We start from the raw sequence: 18,648 nt of genomic DNA on the forward strand, positions 1-18,648 counted from the left end.
ACAGTAACTTACTAGCTTAAGTTTGGAGAATTTGGGTTTAAACTTAGCCTTTGGGACTCCAAAGCATGTTTTCTTTTCTTCACATCATTCTGCCTCCATTTGTATCTGTCAAGCCACTATATCCTTCGTGTCCTTGTAATAAATATAAGGGAAGTTTTATAAAGCTTGAGTAGGAAACAGTTAATGTGAATCAAGGGATATTATTGAACTCCAGAGTTTTCCTTTACAGTAAATGAAGGATAAAAACAAAATGAACTAGTCTTGCACTTGATTTAGCTACATGTTTTAGGCACAGTACCATAGAATTCTAGAGTCAAAAGAGGAATGATTAATGTTCTTACTTCTTTAGTTTATTGATTAGAAAACTGAAACCCAGAGGGATAGTGATTCTGCATAGCTAATCTTGGCATGACTAAGCTTACAAATGATTTCTTCTAATTCCATATCCAGTGTTCTTTCCTTTCTTTTAGTTAGTGTTGTCTCCCATTTCTACATCATATTATGAACTATTGGATTTTTTTTCATATCTGGTATCCGTGTTAACAAAAGTACTAGATACATTTACTTAAAAGAAATATAATACCAGTTCTATTTTTTAAACACCTCATCTTGTTTTGCCCATTGCTAATCTTATTGGCAACTATATTTCAGTCCTTATGTTGATTGGGATTCAATTACTGTAATTACAGATAGTGAACTTGTGTTGGCTGTGGATTGAGAGAACATAGGTTCAAGTCTTAACTCCACCATTGTTGTGAAATCCTGGGCAAGTCACTTTGCCTCTCTGAGCGTGTTTCTTGAGCCTGCAAAATGGGGGCATAAAATCTCTTTTACTATACTTGTGAGAATTAAGTGAAATCAGATATCTGATTGTCCCTAGCATATCCTGGGACCCAGAAGCTCAAAGATTTAGAGTTAATAAAGAGATACACATAATCAAGGGGCTCTGTGATAGCTGTAGTTGGAACCATTTGAATTTAAATTTGAAAAATCACTTTTATGGGCTTATGAAGTACTGAATTCAGTGTAGAAAATATATAAAAATATAAGAAAATATGAATCAATCATAATTCTCTTGCTTGTAAGTAAGCATCATTTAATTAACTTCTATTTAGTTTATATGATTCCAGTATGCTGTCTAAACACACAGACATATTTTTACAAAAGAGAATTGTATGTTGTTTTACACTTGCTTTTTTATATAAGAACATATTCTGAACACTTTGTCCTATCATTACATGTTTTTACTTTTCTATAATAGTTTAATGGCTATAAAGCATTATGTTATGTAATGTTGTAGCATATTTTTAAATTTAAATTTCAGTGCCATCTGTAAGTTTCGTACTTAAGCTTGTTAAATAATCAAATCAAAACTATATATGACTTTCCATATATTTGAAAGCACTTCTGTGCAAATATCCTACTTGAAAAGGTGATTTTTTTTTCTCTTTAGTATACAGCTTGGTTAATAGTGTCAGACTATCTCAGCATAGTATTTATTGTACATGTAAAATAGGACAGTACTGCAGAAGTTTTGAATTTTAATGAGATTGCACTTATTAATATTTCCTTTTGTATTTGTACTTACATGTTTAAGAAACCATTCTTTGTTCTTTTGTCATACAGATACTTCTGTCTATTTTCTTTTAATACTTTTAAAAGTTTTATTTTTTAGGTTAAAGTGTTTGATCCATCTGGTATTGATTTTCACATCTGGAGGGTGGTAACATTATTTTCCATACAGATAGCCAGGTATCCCAGCAATATGTATTTAAACAGTCCATCCTTGCCTCACTGATTTGTAGTGGCATCTCTATCATAAGTTAATTTTCATATATACATATATATATATATTTATAATGTTTTGTTTTTGTTTTTGTTTTTTTCGGTACACGGGCCTCTCACTGCTGTGGCCTCTCCCATTGCGGAGCACAGGCTCCGGACGTGCAGGCTCAGCGGCCATGGCTCACAGGCCCAGCCGCTCTGTGGCATGCGGGATCCTCCCGGACTGGGTCACGAACCCGCGTCCCCTGCATCTGCAGGCAGACTCTCAACCACTGTGCCACCAGGGAAGCCCTATAATGTTATTATGTTTTATTGTATTGCTCTGTTTGCCTGTCTCTATAATAATTTCACCTTATTAGTATAGCTTTAAAATATGCCATGATACCTGGTAGGGAAAATTTATATGACAAAAAATTCATTATAAAGTTAAAAGACAAGCCACAGATTGAGTGCTATTTATAACCGATATAACTAACAAAGGATTTGTGTCTAGAATATATAAAGAACTATATATCAATTAGAACAAGAAACAACCCAATAGAAAAAGGGGAAAGTGTTATAAACAGGCTATAGAAGAGATACTTAACTTCAGAAGTGATCATATGGGAAATGCAAGTTAAAGTGATAATGAACTATCTTATCAAAACCATCATGCTCCTCAAAATTGAAATCTAATAGCACTTAACACTTCAGGAGAATATAGGAAGACAAATCACTCATATATGCTACATTTGGAGTTGTAAACTGCTTCAACATCTTTTTTTAAATTAATTTTTATTGGAATATAGTTGCTTGCTTCAACATCTTTGGAGATAAATTTTATAATACCTATTAAAGCTGAAAACCCTCATACCTTATAAGTCAAATAGTCCATATCTAGGTGTCTACTTTAAATAAACTCTTGGACATTATATTAGGAGATATGTTTATATATGTTCAGTGCAGAAATGCTTGTGATAGCAAAATAAACAGAAACATAACTGCTTTCAGTAGGGGACTTGATGGGTAGCATATGGAGTGGAATATTATGCAGCATGTAATATGAATGAACTAGAGCTATATGTATCAATATGGGTAAATCTTACATAATATTGAGTTATAAAAAGTTGAAAAGGATATGAATAGACTGATTCCATTTTCATAAAATTAAAAAATGACAGTAGTACATAATACTGTTTATGGGTACATGCATATCTAGTAAAAGAAGAGAAGCATAGAGGAAATGTTATAGACCAACTTTAAGATAGTGGTTACCTATCGGGAGAGACTGAGGAGGGGAGGGATTGTTGGCATGAGGAGATAGGACTGTATGTGTAAAATTTTACCTCTTTTGAAAAAGAGATCTGAAAGAAATATAAAAAAATGTTAATAATATCTGTTAAAACTGGGCAGTGGGTATGTACTTCAACTATATTATTTCCTGTGTTTTTCTATACGTATATATTTCACAATTTAAAATGCTGTAGAGAGAGAGTAAGCAGTTGCCTCACAGTATATGTTCAGGAATGTTGTTTCCCTTCTATTTACACCAACATTTTCGTTATTGTGTATTTTGTTATACGTTTGTTCAGAGATTTTTCTAATCTGCCTAACCTAGAAGGGTTAATTTCCTCACATAAAAGAATTTGAGAGGTAAGCAGTACAGGGCTGATGTGACAGCTCCATAACATTATCAGAGATCTAGGCATTTTCTGTCTTTCTACTCTGACGAACCAGCCTCTGTCCTCCAGATCCCCCATAGTCCCAGATGACCTTTAAATCTTAATTCCAGAAGCAGGAGGGAAGAAGATTAGAAGAAGGGTTTCATCCTCCATCCTGTTAGAAGGCTTCCCAGAAGTTCTACCCAGCATTTCAGATTACATCTTATTGGCCAGAATAGAGTCACAAGGTTACATCTTGCTGAAAGGGAGGCTGGAACATGCAGTCTTTTAGCTGGGTATATTGCCTAGGATGTGTAACTAAGGAAAAAGAAGAAGTTTTGCTATTAGGCAAAAAAAAAAAAAAAAAAAAAAAAAAAACTAGGAGTCTCTGTCAAAAACATAAACCTAGAAGTTATTGGACTCTAAATTACAGCATTATTTTCATTTTAACTGAGATTTAGAGATTTGAAAGCATGTGAAGCCTTTTTGTAAACTTGGTACACATTAAATATATTTCAATTCATGGGTACTGTCCTCAGATTTGAAGAGTGTAAATTTGGGGTACCTCTGTTATTGAATAAACAAAGTCATATTATATCTTTTTTTCAGAGTGAAAAACATGCTCAAAATGTTAGGTTTTATTTTCAAATGCATGGGGAACAAAATGAAGTGCTTGGTAAGAAAATGAAGAAGGATGTTAGGAATTTTCAGGTGAGTGGCCTTTGTTGATGTTGTAATTCAAAACTTTGAGTTATTGAATCTTTCTGACAAGACTGTGCTTATTTCAGATGCATAGGAGTGAAGTAGTGGACAGAAACAAATTTTGTGATCTCTGCAACATGATTTTTAGCTCCCCAGTTGTTGCTCAGTCTCACTATGTGGGGAAAGTCCATGCTAAAAAACTGAAGCAATTAATGGAGGAGCATGATCAGGTATCTCCATCAGGATTTCAGCCAGAGATGGGTAAGATGACATTCACCTCTTTAGCTTCAATACAGGGTCTCTCTATAATTTTTTCCCATCTCTGCCATCCACTTTTTATTGGAGAGACTTTTACTCTGCCGCAGTAACTTGGTTCTTCTTCCGCTCGGTTAATCTCTTTCTGTATCCTTGTAATTTAATATAGAGATCATAATTGCTAGCTGAATTTTAAGAAATGTTACGACCTCTCCTTTTCAGTTTATTAAATCCAAATAAAAGCAAGTTATTTGCTATGTTGCTATAAAGAAAGAACAATAAGCAACCTGAGCTCTCTAGTTTCTAATCAAATTATGAAGTCTTAGCTCCTTCTTACTTCTTCCCCTTGGCATCTATCTCATTCGGTTTTTTTGCTTTAGTACTTACCAAAACACTATCTCATAGTGTGTGTTCAGACCAATGTCTTCACCATAATATAGTTATGTTGCAGCATTTTCTGACTATAACGATAGTCAGAAAATGCTTCTACCCAATTGCTCATTCCTTTCTTCCTTTGAATATAAAGAAAAAGTACTACTAGCATTATCAATCAGCAGTTATTGAGTACTTATTTTATGTTAGATGCCAAAGATACAGAGAACTGTAAAACGTTGCTGTTTCCTCCTTCCAGTGATGTTGGGCTGCCAGCGCATGAGAGAACTGACCCACAGATCTCACTTCTGGCCTGAAGTGGCAGAGTGCACCCTGGAAAACCAGCCTGTATTTTGAAAATGTGTGCTAGAACATAAAATAAGATGATCAGTTTTCTGGAATAAATAATTTACCACATTCTCACTAGCTTCAACACTTTAGGAATAAAGCATGCCTAGCATGGAAATTTTACCAACATTAATTTCCAACTCATAGCATAGGCCTCATCAGCATTAAAACACATAGTTTTCTTAATAAATGAAACCAGAATTATTTTTAAATTTATTCTAGTCTCTCTAATTTTTGTATATTTGTTTTTCTGCCTGTCAGTCAAGAGGGACAGAATCAGTGTGCCCTACAAGAGAAAGCATCTTGTAAAGCCTTATCTTTAGTCCCCAAATTCATAATTTTTTCTCAGAGAGGAGACTAAATGAAAGAGCTCTGAAATAACTGTAATTGTGGAAATGTATAATTTTATAGCCTTAAACAACTGCATAAATTTTATTTTGATACAGACACCACATATCTGGACTGAAAAGGTGATTTACTGTGCTACTCAAGAAAGACACCAACTTAGAAGTTGGTACCATCTCTTTTACCCTCACTAATTTCAAGAACCATCCTAAGACATCTCTTATGCCTTCATTGATTTTTCAAATGACTAAAATTCATTTGAAATAAATGCCCAATGCTGAATATTATTTCCTGTAACTTTGTTGGAGAAACTTGGTGACAGACTTGTATTCAAATTTCTATTCTCACAGAAGGAAATTCTTTTTAGCCTGAGTACCTTTATCCAACGGCCCTATATGGAAAAAGTCCAGAGATAGTAGGTTTTTAAAGAACTCTAACTTTTCTTAATACTTTATAATGAATGCAGCTCTAATAGCTGGACACATGTTGATCACTTTTCATTATGACTATTTCAGCAGGTGTGCCTATTACTACTTCTGCAGAATCAACTTTTCTGAAGCCCCTTGTTGTCAAGCCTCCTCCAGGTGGGATTAAAGACAAGACTATGCCTTCCTCTTCCAGCAGTGCTTTGGATTTGAATAATCCAAACAAGTATTGCAAGCTCTGTCCTGCTTTCTTTAATAGTCCATTAATGGCCCAACAACATTATGTTGGGAAAAAACACAAAAGAAATGAAGCTAGGAAGAATTTTGTAGACAAGATAAGAGAGAAACCTCTTCCAGCAAAATCAGATGCAAATGGTAAACAGTAAAAATATCCCAAATCTCTTTCTTAGGAAGTTTATATTTTATAAAACATACTGGCTTATGTATATAGTATTTTGCTTTTACTGAATACAAAGTTGATAATACTCATGGGATCATAGAATTTTCGATAAGTAAGGACTTTTGAGTCCACGTTTGTCTGTCTGTTGGTTTTCTAGAAAATGAGACCCAGAAAGGTTTAGATGACTCTTACTAATAAAATATAGGTATTACCACGGTTTCATGTTATATCATAGGTACGTAAGGAAGTATTTTAAATTAGTATCATGTAGTTATATCATTTGGTCACTAAGTATGACTTAAGTGTCTCTTAGGTGCTAGGCTAGTCATTCTTGGGAATACAAATGAAGATATACTATTTTCCCTGAAGCGGCAAGTATATAACTACTTGGGTTAATAATACTTCATTGCAAGAAGCTGCAGACATGGATTTTTGTGTACATATTTTTGGTAACCAGAGGAGCCAAACATCATGGTTCAGAAAATCTTTATAGAGGAAGTATATGATTTAGATTGATAGCAGTGGGAAGGAGAGAGGATGAACAAAGGAGCTGTTAAAGAGTCGCAAGAATTCAGGCGCAGTAAAGATTCTGATCCTGACTGGAGTGATCCACTTGCTCTTCTAACCATGTGTTTTTTTCATTTTTCCCCCACAGGCACCTTCTCACTACTAGTATATTTTATTCCCTTTTCATATTCTCTTCTCCACCCACTTCTTTTCCTCTACTCACCATTATTTTTCAATTCTTTCCTTACTAGACCTTTCTACGTAATGTGAAAATGTTCATTACTCCCTCCTTGAAGCTCTATTCTTTGTCATTAGTAACTCCTTATGCTATTGTTCTTTTCCCGTGTTTCTATTTCTTTTCTGTTTCTTTGGGTGCTCTTTTTAAAATTCATTGTCTAAATGTAGGCGTTCCCATGGTTCCATTCTTGACCTTAATCTATAACATGATCTAATCCATTCCTCTGATTTCATTTCTCATCTGTATGCTTATGACCTATCTGCAAAGCTTTAGATTCATATATTCAAAGAGCCGCTACCTCTTCACCTGCATACCTCATAGCCATTTCAAATCCACTCAGTCATTCAAAGTAGAAACCTGTAGTTAATTGTAAATCCCACAGCACCATCTACTTCACTTCCTATATCTAATGGGGCACCAAGCCATGACTGTTTTACCTCCTGAATCTTACTGTTACCTTTTCTCCAGCCATGCTTTTCCCACACTAGTTCAGGCCCTCAACATCTTTTCTAGAGTTTTGCTACTCAACGTGTGGTTTGTGACCAGCATTATAAACATCACTTGGGAGCTTGTTAGAAAAAAGAATCTCAAGCCTCACTGCAGACCTACTGAATCAGAATTTGCATTTTAACAAGATCCCTAGGTGATTTGTACTTACAATAAATTTTGAGAAGCATTGTTCTAGAATATTGCCACAACCTCTAACTACTCTCCTTGCCATCAGTTTTCTCTCCCTAGATCCACCCTCAATTTAACCACTAGAGTGTTTCATCTAAAGTATACATCTTTTCATGTCATCCCCCTGCTTAAAAGTCCTTATTTCTCTATTTTCTAAGGATAAAAATCTAAGCTTCATAGCTCTCTACCCTCTTGTCCCTATCTCCTTCTCCAGGCTTATTCCCTGCTACTTCCTGCTATGATCTATGTGGGTCAGAATCTACAAGCTGCTTATGGTTTCCAGAAACCATTACCCCATTTCTTGTCTCTGTGCCCTTCATGCTGCCATTTTGCCTAGAACATCTTTATGTCCGTCTTCTCTTGACCAACTCCTACTCATTTCACTTCTTTCAAGCCTTTTCACTTCCTTCAAGGCTTATCTTCTTTGCTTCCTTAACCTGCGTATCTAATTATCTCTCCCTGTGTCTTTATCTCCCACTAGAATGTAAGGTCTTTGAGGGAAGGGACTTCATCTAACTCATCTATATTTCGAGGACTAGAGATAGAAACTGGCACAGAGTAGGCCTACCTCAATAGAGATTAGTTTAATATATAAATCAGTGAACTATTAGCCTTTATTTATTGAGTGCTAACCCTGTGTTTGTACTATTACGTTTTCTGCTTAATGTGATTCAACATATCCCCAAAAGTTACATAGAGATCTGTATTTTTATCTAGGATTTTAAAGAACATTGATTTAGGCAAGTGTAGAAATAGAAGTGGTAGGGCTTCTGAAAATCATAGATGTTTGGAGAAATGACAAACTTCCACTTGTTAGGGTATTTTTCCCATTGCTATGCTGAAGGTAATCTGAAATAAGTGGCTTCTAGTTTGTGGCATTAGGTAAATTGGAACTTAGAAGTGTGTCAGCCATGAGAAATGTGTGCACTTTGGTCACTTCCGAAAGGAGGGTCATTTTAGCACTCTGAAGTTTCAAGGTTATTAGATTGAGAGAAGAATTTTGGTGAAATTTTCATCTGGCTGGGGAGGCAGGTGCTGATCATCAGAATAATTTAATCCAGTCATTGAAGTCATTTTACACTAGCCTCTGAAGGTGAAGCTCAAAGAACAGATTTTCATCCCTGCCTTGACTATTTCATTTTGATAACAGTAAACATTTGAGGATTAAAAAATAGCTGAAGAATTTAAAGTAGCTAATGAGAATTGCAAAGAACAGCTACAGCAGAAGCCCATATTATAAGTGAGCAAGTGGTAAGACGAAAACAACTTAACCTGTGCCACTTTAACTATATTCACTCTTCACCCATTTTCTCCCTTCTTTCTGTCTCTGCCTTCTTTTCTATCTGCTATTGTTTATATATGTTTCTACTCTATCTAATCTCTTTCTCTTTTTTTTCATCATTCTTACTGCTCTCTTCATGTCCCTCATTCAGTCCAGATCTTATTAGCACAGGAATGGCTACCATAACGATATGGAAATAAAGTATGTATGTATTTTTAATTTACTGTATTTGTTTTGTTTATTTTACTAATTTCTAGCCCCATTATTGCACTTAGATGCCTCACCTTTACCTGTAACTCAACATATCTAAAATTGAATTAATAATTTTCCCTAAAACCACCTTAAATTTGCCAAGTTTTCTTTCTTTGCCAGTAGTACCACTATTTATTAGTCACCCACACTTGAATCTTTGAGGGCATCTTTGACTAAATTTCCCTATCTCCTATCCGTCCACAGTCTTATCAGGTCTTAGAACTATTTATCCTTCCTTTATTCTTCCATTGCATTTTCACTACCATCATCTCACACTTTAATGCTGTAACCACCTTCTGGAATGGTTTACTTATACCTCATTGTTATTCTCTCACTACCTAGTAGCAAGATTTCAACCCAGGATCAATTCCACAGTCCACTTGTTCTACTTTTACATTCAGAACACTGAGTGATGCTATGGAGAATTATATAAGGCTAGAGATTGGATAGCTCTACAGAGTCTTATTATCCAATCTCTGTGGCCTTTTAGTCCTACTTAATACTTTTCCTTTTCCTTAACTTTCCTTTCAGCAGTGATTTTTAAGCCTATACCACTCTCCAGGACTCTTTTCTACTGTTCAACACTCCCCCTCCTCACAACATTCAGGCAAGCTTATTCCTTATTTCATCAAGAAAAATATGGCCATCAAATGTGGATACCAAGTATCTTGCCTTAACCATGTAATCCCTTAACCTTGAGTTTCCCTTTAACTACTACATTTTCCCCTTCTTTGCCAAGTTTTTTGTTGTGTTGTTGGTTTTTTTTTCAAATATACTCTTAACTGTCTTTACTGATATTCACTCCTCAACTCTTTACCATTTGTTGACACACATTCCCCCAGCCCTCCACACCACCACTGTACCGTTCCACTGAAACTGTCCCTCACAGGTTACTGTGACTTCTAAATTTCTAAATCCAATGGCCATCTTTACTGCATTCACTAAACATTCCTCCTTTGACATCACTCTCTCTTGTTCATCCTTACAACTCTGTCCTGTACTTCTTGATTTTTCATGGACCCCCTCCTCCTCTACCATCTAGTTTAAAGAGTGGCACTCTCCAGGGTTTTTATCATTATGTTGGTGTTCCTATGCCCACACATACATTATCCTCAGGACATCTCACCCACTCTGATTGTCTTAACTAACCCCCATCCCCTGACTTCTCCAAAATTAACCTATCTTCTGCCTTTCAAATTCCCGTATCTAACTGCCTATTGGACACCTTTACATGAAAATCTCACAGATATATCAGAATCTGTGTGTCCAAATTCAAACTCACCAATGCTTACTCTCCCACCTCCTAAAATAGTACTTCCTTATGAAGTTCCAATTTCAGTTAGGGTCACCACCCACTCAGTCACCAAACTATGCTGAGAGGTATTTTAGACTTCTGTAGATTCCTCCTTCTCCCTTATCTCCCACATTCACTCAGTCATTAAATTTTGTCTGTTTTAATGGTAAATATTTCACCAATATCCCTGCTTCTCTCTACCCGTACTGTGACCTTTCTCGCCCATGCCCTCCTCATCTCTTGCCTTACGTAACTGTAGTCTCCTTACTTCCAGGCTTGCTCCTCTTAAAATTACCCTCCATTTTGCAGTTAGAGGAGAGATTTCTCTAAAACACACGGCTGACCATGTTACTTACTACTTAAACCACTTCAAGGTTTCCCAGCCCACAGAATAAAAATCTAGGCTCCTTAGCATAATATAAAAGTCTCTTTAATGTGATACACTTTTGCCTCTCCCATCTCGTCCCCTTATATTTTATTCTGCAACAATTCCAAATTTTAACTAGTTCCTGTAAACACTTCTGTGTTTTTTTCATGCTATTTCCTCTGCCTACAGTACTCTTCTCAACTCTTTTAACTGTTAACTATTTTTCATTTTTCCAAGTTTAACTAAGGCATCATCTCTTCCAATAGCCCTCTTCAGACCCCCATATTGTACTAAGTGCCTCTGCTTCCTCGAATTCCCATACCTCTTAAGCATACTTGTCTTACCTTTTACCAAATGAGATTGAAATCCTCTGTTCATGTGTCTGTTTCTCACTTGGATTTGTGAGCAACCTGCCCATTTTATTCATCTTATACCTCTAGCATCTAGCATGATGCTTGGTGCCACAGAGGTGTTTAGTGTTGGTTGAACAGATTATTTGAATTCAGCACATCATGCTCATTTCTGTCTCTTCCATACCTGATATCATTTTCTTCCCCTGGAATGCCCTAACTGCTTTCCTTACAGTTCAAATCCTTCTTTTCCTCCAAAGTCCATCGCAACTTCCCTCACTTCTCTAGCTCTCGGTATTCTCCCCTTCCTCTGATTTTTCATAGGTATTACTGTTCATTGACAGTTGCATTAATTATAGTCCCTTAACTAAACTGGCCCCCTTGAGACAAGGAATTGTATTTTATTCTGCAATATCCTTTTCAGTGCTTTATATGGGAATGAGTATATGTTTTTTCTCAATATTTGATAATTGTTTATTGAAAGGCAGTGTTGTGTAGTGGGATAAACATAGATTTGGAGAAATGTTTGAAGTCAGTTTCCCATTTGCACCTCAGATTCCTCAGGTATAAAATGAAAATAAGGCTACTTCACACGATTGAAAGAGGATGAAATGAAGCAGTATATACAGTACCCATCACAGAATAGGTCCTCAACAAATGTTAGTTTTCTTGAAATATTTTGTTTTCCTGCTGTAATTTAAAAACATGTAAACTGGACATTTTCTATTTTTCTTCATAAGCTAAATGCCACATTAAGTTGCATTTTTGCTTTCATGTAGCTCTCAGTTGCTTTTCCCCATTTAAGATATTAGATCAATGGTTATCATTCTTGACTACATACTAGAATCATGCAGGCAGCTTTTAGAAATCCCAATGCTCAGGCCATCCCTAAAATCAATTAAATTAGAATCCCTGGGACCCACACATTAGTGTTTTGTTTTCTCTTTTTTTACTCCCTAAGAGATTATGATATAGAGCCAAGACTGAGAACCAAAATGTTAGACTATAAAGATATGCAGTTCCTCAATCTATCCTTTGAAAACAAAGACCTTAGTCCAGGTAGTTATGAGATAGGGCTGTGATTAGGAGAAAAGTGGGCTCCACAAGTGTTAGGTTATGGATGATTCTGAAAGTTACAAGTTGCAAAGAAGCTTGAGTTTCTGGGTAAAGTCAGAAACAGGGAATCCTAGCAGGGCTTAGGGGAGCAAAACTTGACAGGCCCAAGGAGCAGACTCAGATAGGAGAATGGACAGTGTAAGGAACATAGTAGAGGCAGGTTTCAGTAGGATCAGACCAGGAATTTTGATCTTGGGGCCAATAAATAGACTTCATGTCTTCACAGAAAGGGTTTACACCGTTTTTATATATTTTTTTATGAGATGTCTATATCCTAGAAAAAGATAGAGTTTCAGTGTGTGAAAAAGACAAGGGCTAAGTTAATAGAAAGCAGACCATAGTTCCAGAACTGCCTCTGGATCTTTCATATGTGACCTGCAGCTCCTCTAAACTACTATATTGCCTATATTATAATATTCTCGTATAATTTGTGAAGAAACCAAGGAGGAACTGAGGAGAACATTATATACAATATACTCTATAAGCACTAAACAAATATGTAAAACCTCTGAAATATAATCTGAGTTTATAATCATAATGAAGATCATTGACTCGATAATCTAGGCAGTGGTGCTCAACAGTGGCTGCACAGAAAAATCATCTAGAGTGCTTTCAAAAAGTAAGAAAGCCTGGTTCTACCCCTAGAGATTCTGATTAAATTAGTCTTTTGTGGAGCTGTAACATGAATATTTTTAGAGTTCTCCACAAGGTTCCAATGTGTAACTAACATTAAGAACCACTAGTCTAGAGGAAACCAGTATTCCTGCTTATCTTGCATAACTTGGGTGCCCTCAAAATACATGGTATTGGCCAAGTGAATCTGAGCCTTAATTTTCCCACCTGTTAAATAAGGTTAGTAATAATTTCCTGAAAAGGGTTGTTATGAGCATACAGAGTCCTGGATTTAGTCCTCAGCTTTGCAGGAAGTCCAGAGTCTTAGAGGTGATCAGCCTCAAATCAGGGGTTCCACAAACCAAAAACAAAATTGGAAGATGCAGATAAATAACCAAGGAACTGAAAAAGTATTCCCTTAGTGGTTTTTTCCACACATTCTCTGACAATAATTAGCTGGGGTATTGTTATAATACACATTCCCTGTCCCAGTGAATCATATTCTCCAGAGGAGGGGGTCTGGGGATCTATATTTTAAACTCACATTCCAGGTGATTCTTACCAGAGAAGGCTGAGAAACATTGTAGTTTAATACACTTTCATTCTGGTATTGATTTATGGTAGGAGGAGAAATATATATTTCCAGTTCCCAGGTTTTTAAAAAATATATCTATCATCTAGGGTATCCTCTTTTTTGTATCAGTAATATGGGAAACCAAATTATAATCAGAAGTGACTTGGCACGCACAAAATCAGAGCACAGGAAGAGAGGATAATTTTGAAGAATTATTTATTTAGACTTTGACATAATCAGCTGAGCTGTCGTGGGCCCACCACAGAGTATATGTCAATAGTGAACATAGTCCTCATGTTTTTCAAAGTCAAAATCTTTCTTTCTCCTTGACAATAATCTCTTGTTTCTGTGAATAATCTTTGCTTAGCCAAGGCCAATACACTTAGTAGTAATTAATTCAATGGCCTTTAAATGATTAAGTTGCTGTTTGATTTAAAAGAAGATGGTCTTGCCTGACCATAAAAATCTCTGCACCCATCAGTTTATTGCCTCTTCCTTAGGGTGGGATTGGTTTTATATTTAGCTCATGAAACTTATTAATTTGCTTCTTCAGACCAAAGAGAAAGCGGTAGGATGATAAGATTTAAAAAATAAAACTTAATCTGTCACCTACTTCCTGTTCTACCTATGAATCAGAATAGAGAGGTAACTAGTATATCTATTCTATAGTTCTTGACTCTTATGAAGTGGTAACTAGCAGTTGTGTTTCAGAATTTTGCTTTCAGCATTTATCCTGAGAGTGGGGCTCACTGAACCTCGCTCCTTTCTAAAATCTGTCTGTGGAAATAACTTTTGGTAAACTAATGCACTACAGTGATTTCAGGTAAGAGAGTAAGAATTTGCTTTTATTTGTTTTTAATATTTTGGGATGTTTCAAGTTTTAGTTGGGTAGAAAGAGAATTAGGGGCAAACAAAAAAGAGGTTGATTGAGGGATTAAGAGGCAAAGATTGATTGGGCATGCTAAATTTGAAGTGTCTGTTGTACTTTCATGTAGCAACAATAAACAGGCAGATAGCAGTTTCTTAGGAAAGAGGCCAAGACTAGAGAGGCAGTGTGGTGTAGTGTGAAAAATTTTGGACTTTAAACTAAGAGACATGGGCTCTGAGAGGCTGTCTGTGTTGCTAACGCTGTGTGACTTTGACCAAGTCATTTGACCTCTCTGGGCCTTAGCTTTAAATTGGGAAAGTTCAAGTAGATGATCTCTAGTAAATTCCTGTCCAGCTATGTGATTCGAAGTGTATTCCTATTGACCTTCTTAACTTGAACTCTCTGTTTTTTCAGCATTTATTATGAAAACCTACGTTTGTTACATTTGTAATATCACCTTTACATCTTTAGAAATGTTCCGGTCCCATATGCAAGGAAGTGAACATCAAATTAAGTAAGTATTTCTTGCCAAAATGCTCCTGTGATACCAAAGACCAGGGCTTCTGTCAAGTACCTTTGCATGTACTTTATAAACTTTCTAGGCATTTATTTCCCTAAGAGTTGATCCTGGGTATGGTTGGTGATATTTGTAACATATTGTATGCTAGTTCCATCCCCCAGGGAGTTCTCTAGCCATGATAGTAACTGACAGAGCTGGCTAACTGGCACCCCTCCTGACCAGACAGCATTGTCCTTCTTTGGAAAGATGCTAAAGGATCATTCTCAGACTAACTAACCATATAAATTCAAATAATCCCTGTAATTCCTGGAAGCTTGGCTAGTTCCAGAGATTCAGTGATCCAGTCATCATCCTTCCAATGAGGTATAGTGGTTAAGAAAGAAGTTCTTGTTGTTAGACAGAACTGAATTGGAATACCAGATCTATCTTTCTGCCAAGTATGTAACTTTGGACAGCTCTGACATAAAGTGGTTATAATGAAATATAAAAATATGTGCAAGGTGCCTGACCTGGCACATAGTAGGAGCTCAATACACATTTATTCCAATCTGTTTTGTTATTTTAAGGAGGAAAGGATTGAGTGGACAATTGGGGATCAGCTAAGTCAGGTAGTGGGACAATGGGGCATTTAACTATTGTATATATTTTTTGTTGCTTTAAAAAATCAAAGCATACTATTTCGGTTACATTATTTTAGTGGAAAATATTTATATTATTGAGTCTGAATACTAAGTAGCTAAGTTGTCTCACTCACAAAATTAACCTTCATTTAGACTCTTTTTTAAAATCTCAGGGTTCCAGAATAAATAGCTGTCACATTTATAGATCTGTACAGGGAACTAATAATCAAAAATTTTTAAAGCAGTATGACATTCAGATCAGACCATCTTTAGGGCATTAAATATTATTGGTCTTTTCCCACACATCCCAACATGCCTTATATTTTTAAGTACTACAGCAGTATCAAATATGTCTGCTTCTCTGTACCCATCTTTCCCTTCATCCCAGGCCTGAAATTTTTTTATGTGTAAAACATGGTGAGGTGCTTAGGAGATATATGACTATCCCTGCTGCTTCTCTTTGACATACAAAAAGTCACAATTTATAGCTTTTATATTGAGGTAGGTTTTAAAATTTTGTTTGGGCCTCTGTTCTATTTGTTTTTTCAAACTAATATTTTTGAAAGCAAAGCAAACATTCCAAATAAAATAATCTAGTAACAAGAACTTTCTACTGTCTTGTTTGCAGAGAATCCATTGTTACCAATCTAGTGAAGAATCCGAAGAAGCCACCAGAATCTTACCAAGATGAAAGTACAGATTACATCAAAGTACAGAAAGCTAGAGGACCAGAACCAAAGACTTGTTTCAGAAAGGTGGAAGAGACTTCTTTGGAAGCCTGCAGGTACAGAGAAGCAGTTGATTCCAGATCCAGACATAGAATGTTTGAACAAAGACTCCCATGTGAGACTTTCCAGATATACCCAGGACCATACAATATTTCACAAACAGTGGAAAACCAGTTACCTCATTGTTTACCAGCTCATTCAAAGAACACATATGACTCTTTCCAAGATGAACTGGAAGATTATATCAAAGTGCAGAAAGCCAGAGGACTAGATCCAAAGACTTGTTTCAGAAAGATAAACGAGAGCTCTGTAGAAACCCATGGGTACAGAGAAGTTGATTCTGGACCCAGACCAAGAATGTGTGAGCAAAGATTTTCATTTGAGACTTCTCAGACCTCCCAACGACCATACAGTACTTCACCAGTGGAAAGCCAATTACATCACTGGTTACCAGCTCATTCAAAGAGATCATATGACTCTTTCCAAGATGAACTTGAGGATTATATCAAAGTGCAGAAAGCCAGAGGACTAGAGCCAAAGACTTGTTTCAGAATGGGAAGCGATAGCTCTGTGGAAACCCATAAATACAGAGAAATGGTTGATTCCAGACCCAGACATAGAATGTTTGAGCAGAGACTCCCATTTGAGACTTTCCAGAATTACCCAAGATCATACAATATTTCACAGGCAGCGGAAAACCAGTTACCTCATTGCTTACCAACTCATGACAGCAAACAGAGATTAGACACTATGACCTACTGCCAACCCACCAGAGACTATTTCCCAGAAAAACCAGTACCCCTGAGCCTTAGCCAGCAGGAAAATAATTCTGGCCCATACAATATAGAATCTGAAGTTTACAAGCACCTCTCCTCAGAAAACAATACCAGTGACCATGAAGCAAGTCATATGCGGAAACATCAGAAGAGAAGAAGGCACCTGGAGGAAGGTGAAGAAAAGCCAGAGAAGGAGCAGTCAAAGCATAAAAGGAAAAAGAGTTATGGGGATACAGATCTAGACAAGGACAAGAGTATCCAGGAAAGGAAAAGAGAGGGAGATAAAGTTAGTTCAGGAAAGCTTAAACATCGAAAAAAGAAAAAAAGCCATGGTGTTCCCTCTGAGAAGGAAGAACATAAGCACAAGAAAGAGAAAAAGAAATCTGTTGAAGAAAAGACGGAAGAGGAAATGCTTTGGGATGAGTCTATTCTTGGATTTTGAACTTTTAGCTTTGTTTACCCAATGAGAAATCAGTTAAGAATAGGGAAATTTAGACAAAGACAGGAACATCCAATGAAGATAAGGAGAGGTGAATACAGTCAGTGTCAGTTCAGGAAAGCTTAGTTTTTTATGTGTAAAAATTGAAATTGAATTGAAAGAAAAGACAAGCCTAAACCTAGTCTCTGAGAAAGAAGAACCCAAGAAGAACCTAAGAACACAATAAGAACATAAGAGAAAAGGAAGCCTATTGAAGAAATGACAAAAGTGTCAGTGCTTTAGGATGAGTCTTCTCTTGGATTTTGAACTTTTCAGTTTTGTTCCCTTAAGGTTGAATTGAAGAAATAAGTTGAAGAGTTTGGTTTTGTTAAATTCGTGTTATTGAATTTTCCTAAGTGGACAGTTACTTTAACCGCTAACAAAAGCCAAGTGAAGTAAGAGTATTCAATATGCCTTTTCCTCAAGTTATTTTTCCTTATTTACTAAAGTGAAAGAAAAATTACATGTTTCCTGTGTATAAAGTAATTTCCCTTAATGAGGCTGTCTCTGCTTCTATTCTTCGAATTGCTGTGACAGTGAATTACTTACCTGTGGGAGATAATTTATTTTAAATGAGATAATTACCAGGCATTACAGAATCCATCCCTTGTTTGGGTTTGTGTTAGTGTTGGTGGTATTTTATTGTTGTTATTGTGTGTTTGTTTGTTTCTTGGTTTTCTCCAAGGAAAATGTGTGAAGCGATTTAGACTAATTTTTTGTTTGTTAAATCTAATTTGCAGTGTATTTTTGTATTTTCTAGTTCTGAAAGTGGAAAATGAAACAGTCTATAGTAAACTTAGATGATATATGGTTTTAAAGAGCTCTAAAAAAATACTGATAAAATCAGTCTATATTCTGGAAATGTTTATATTATATTAAAGTGTTTTAATTTCTACATATTGTTTTATGTAAATGATCATTTCCCAGCTGGATGTTATCTTACTCTGGGAGTGAGAGAGGAAATAATTAAACAGTTTGCACCTCTGGGGAGATCACACTATAAAGTTTTAATAGTTTCATTTATCCTACATCTAGCTTAGGAGAAGCTGATATTCAGGCTTAAGCTCAGTTTTAAGTTAGAAAAATATGACCAGCTAAATACTTGAAACTGAAGAA

The 18,648-nt window shown here is 36.0% G+C and overlaps 1 protein-coding gene across 4 annotated transcripts in view; it reads left to right on the plus strand.

Moving 5' to 3' along the window:
• ZMAT1 (zinc finger matrin-type 1) overlaps positions 1 to 18,425 on the plus strand; it is a 40,670-nt gene extending 22,245 nt beyond the window's left edge. For 2 of the 4 annotated variants that reach the window (XM_059050546.2, XM_059050542.2), the window contains exons 3-7: positions 4,035 to 4,136; positions 4,214 to 4,388; positions 5,963 to 6,247; positions 14,825 to 14,924; positions 16,179 to 17,714. In XM_059050546.2, coding sequence (XP_058906529.1) covers positions 4,035 to 4,136; positions 4,214 to 4,388; positions 5,963 to 6,247; positions 14,825 to 14,924; positions 16,179 to 17,496 — 1,980 coding nt within the window. In that variant the 3' untranslated portion in view covers positions 17,497 to 17,714. Of the gene's footprint in view, positions 1 to 4,034; positions 4,137 to 4,213; positions 4,389 to 5,962; positions 6,248 to 14,824; positions 14,925 to 16,178 lie in introns of all 4 variants that reach the window. The other 2 variants (XM_059050543.2, XM_067024266.1) reach the window with 2 other exon arrangements.
• Positions 18,426 to 18,648: the final 223 nt, after the last annotated feature.

Source organism: Kogia breviceps, chromosome X (genome assembly GCF_026419965.1).
Source record: "Kogia breviceps isolate mKogBre1 chromosome X, mKogBre1 haplotype 1, whole genome shotgun sequence".
NCBI lineage: Eukaryota > Metazoa > Chordata > Mammalia > Artiodactyla > Physeteridae > Kogia > Kogia breviceps.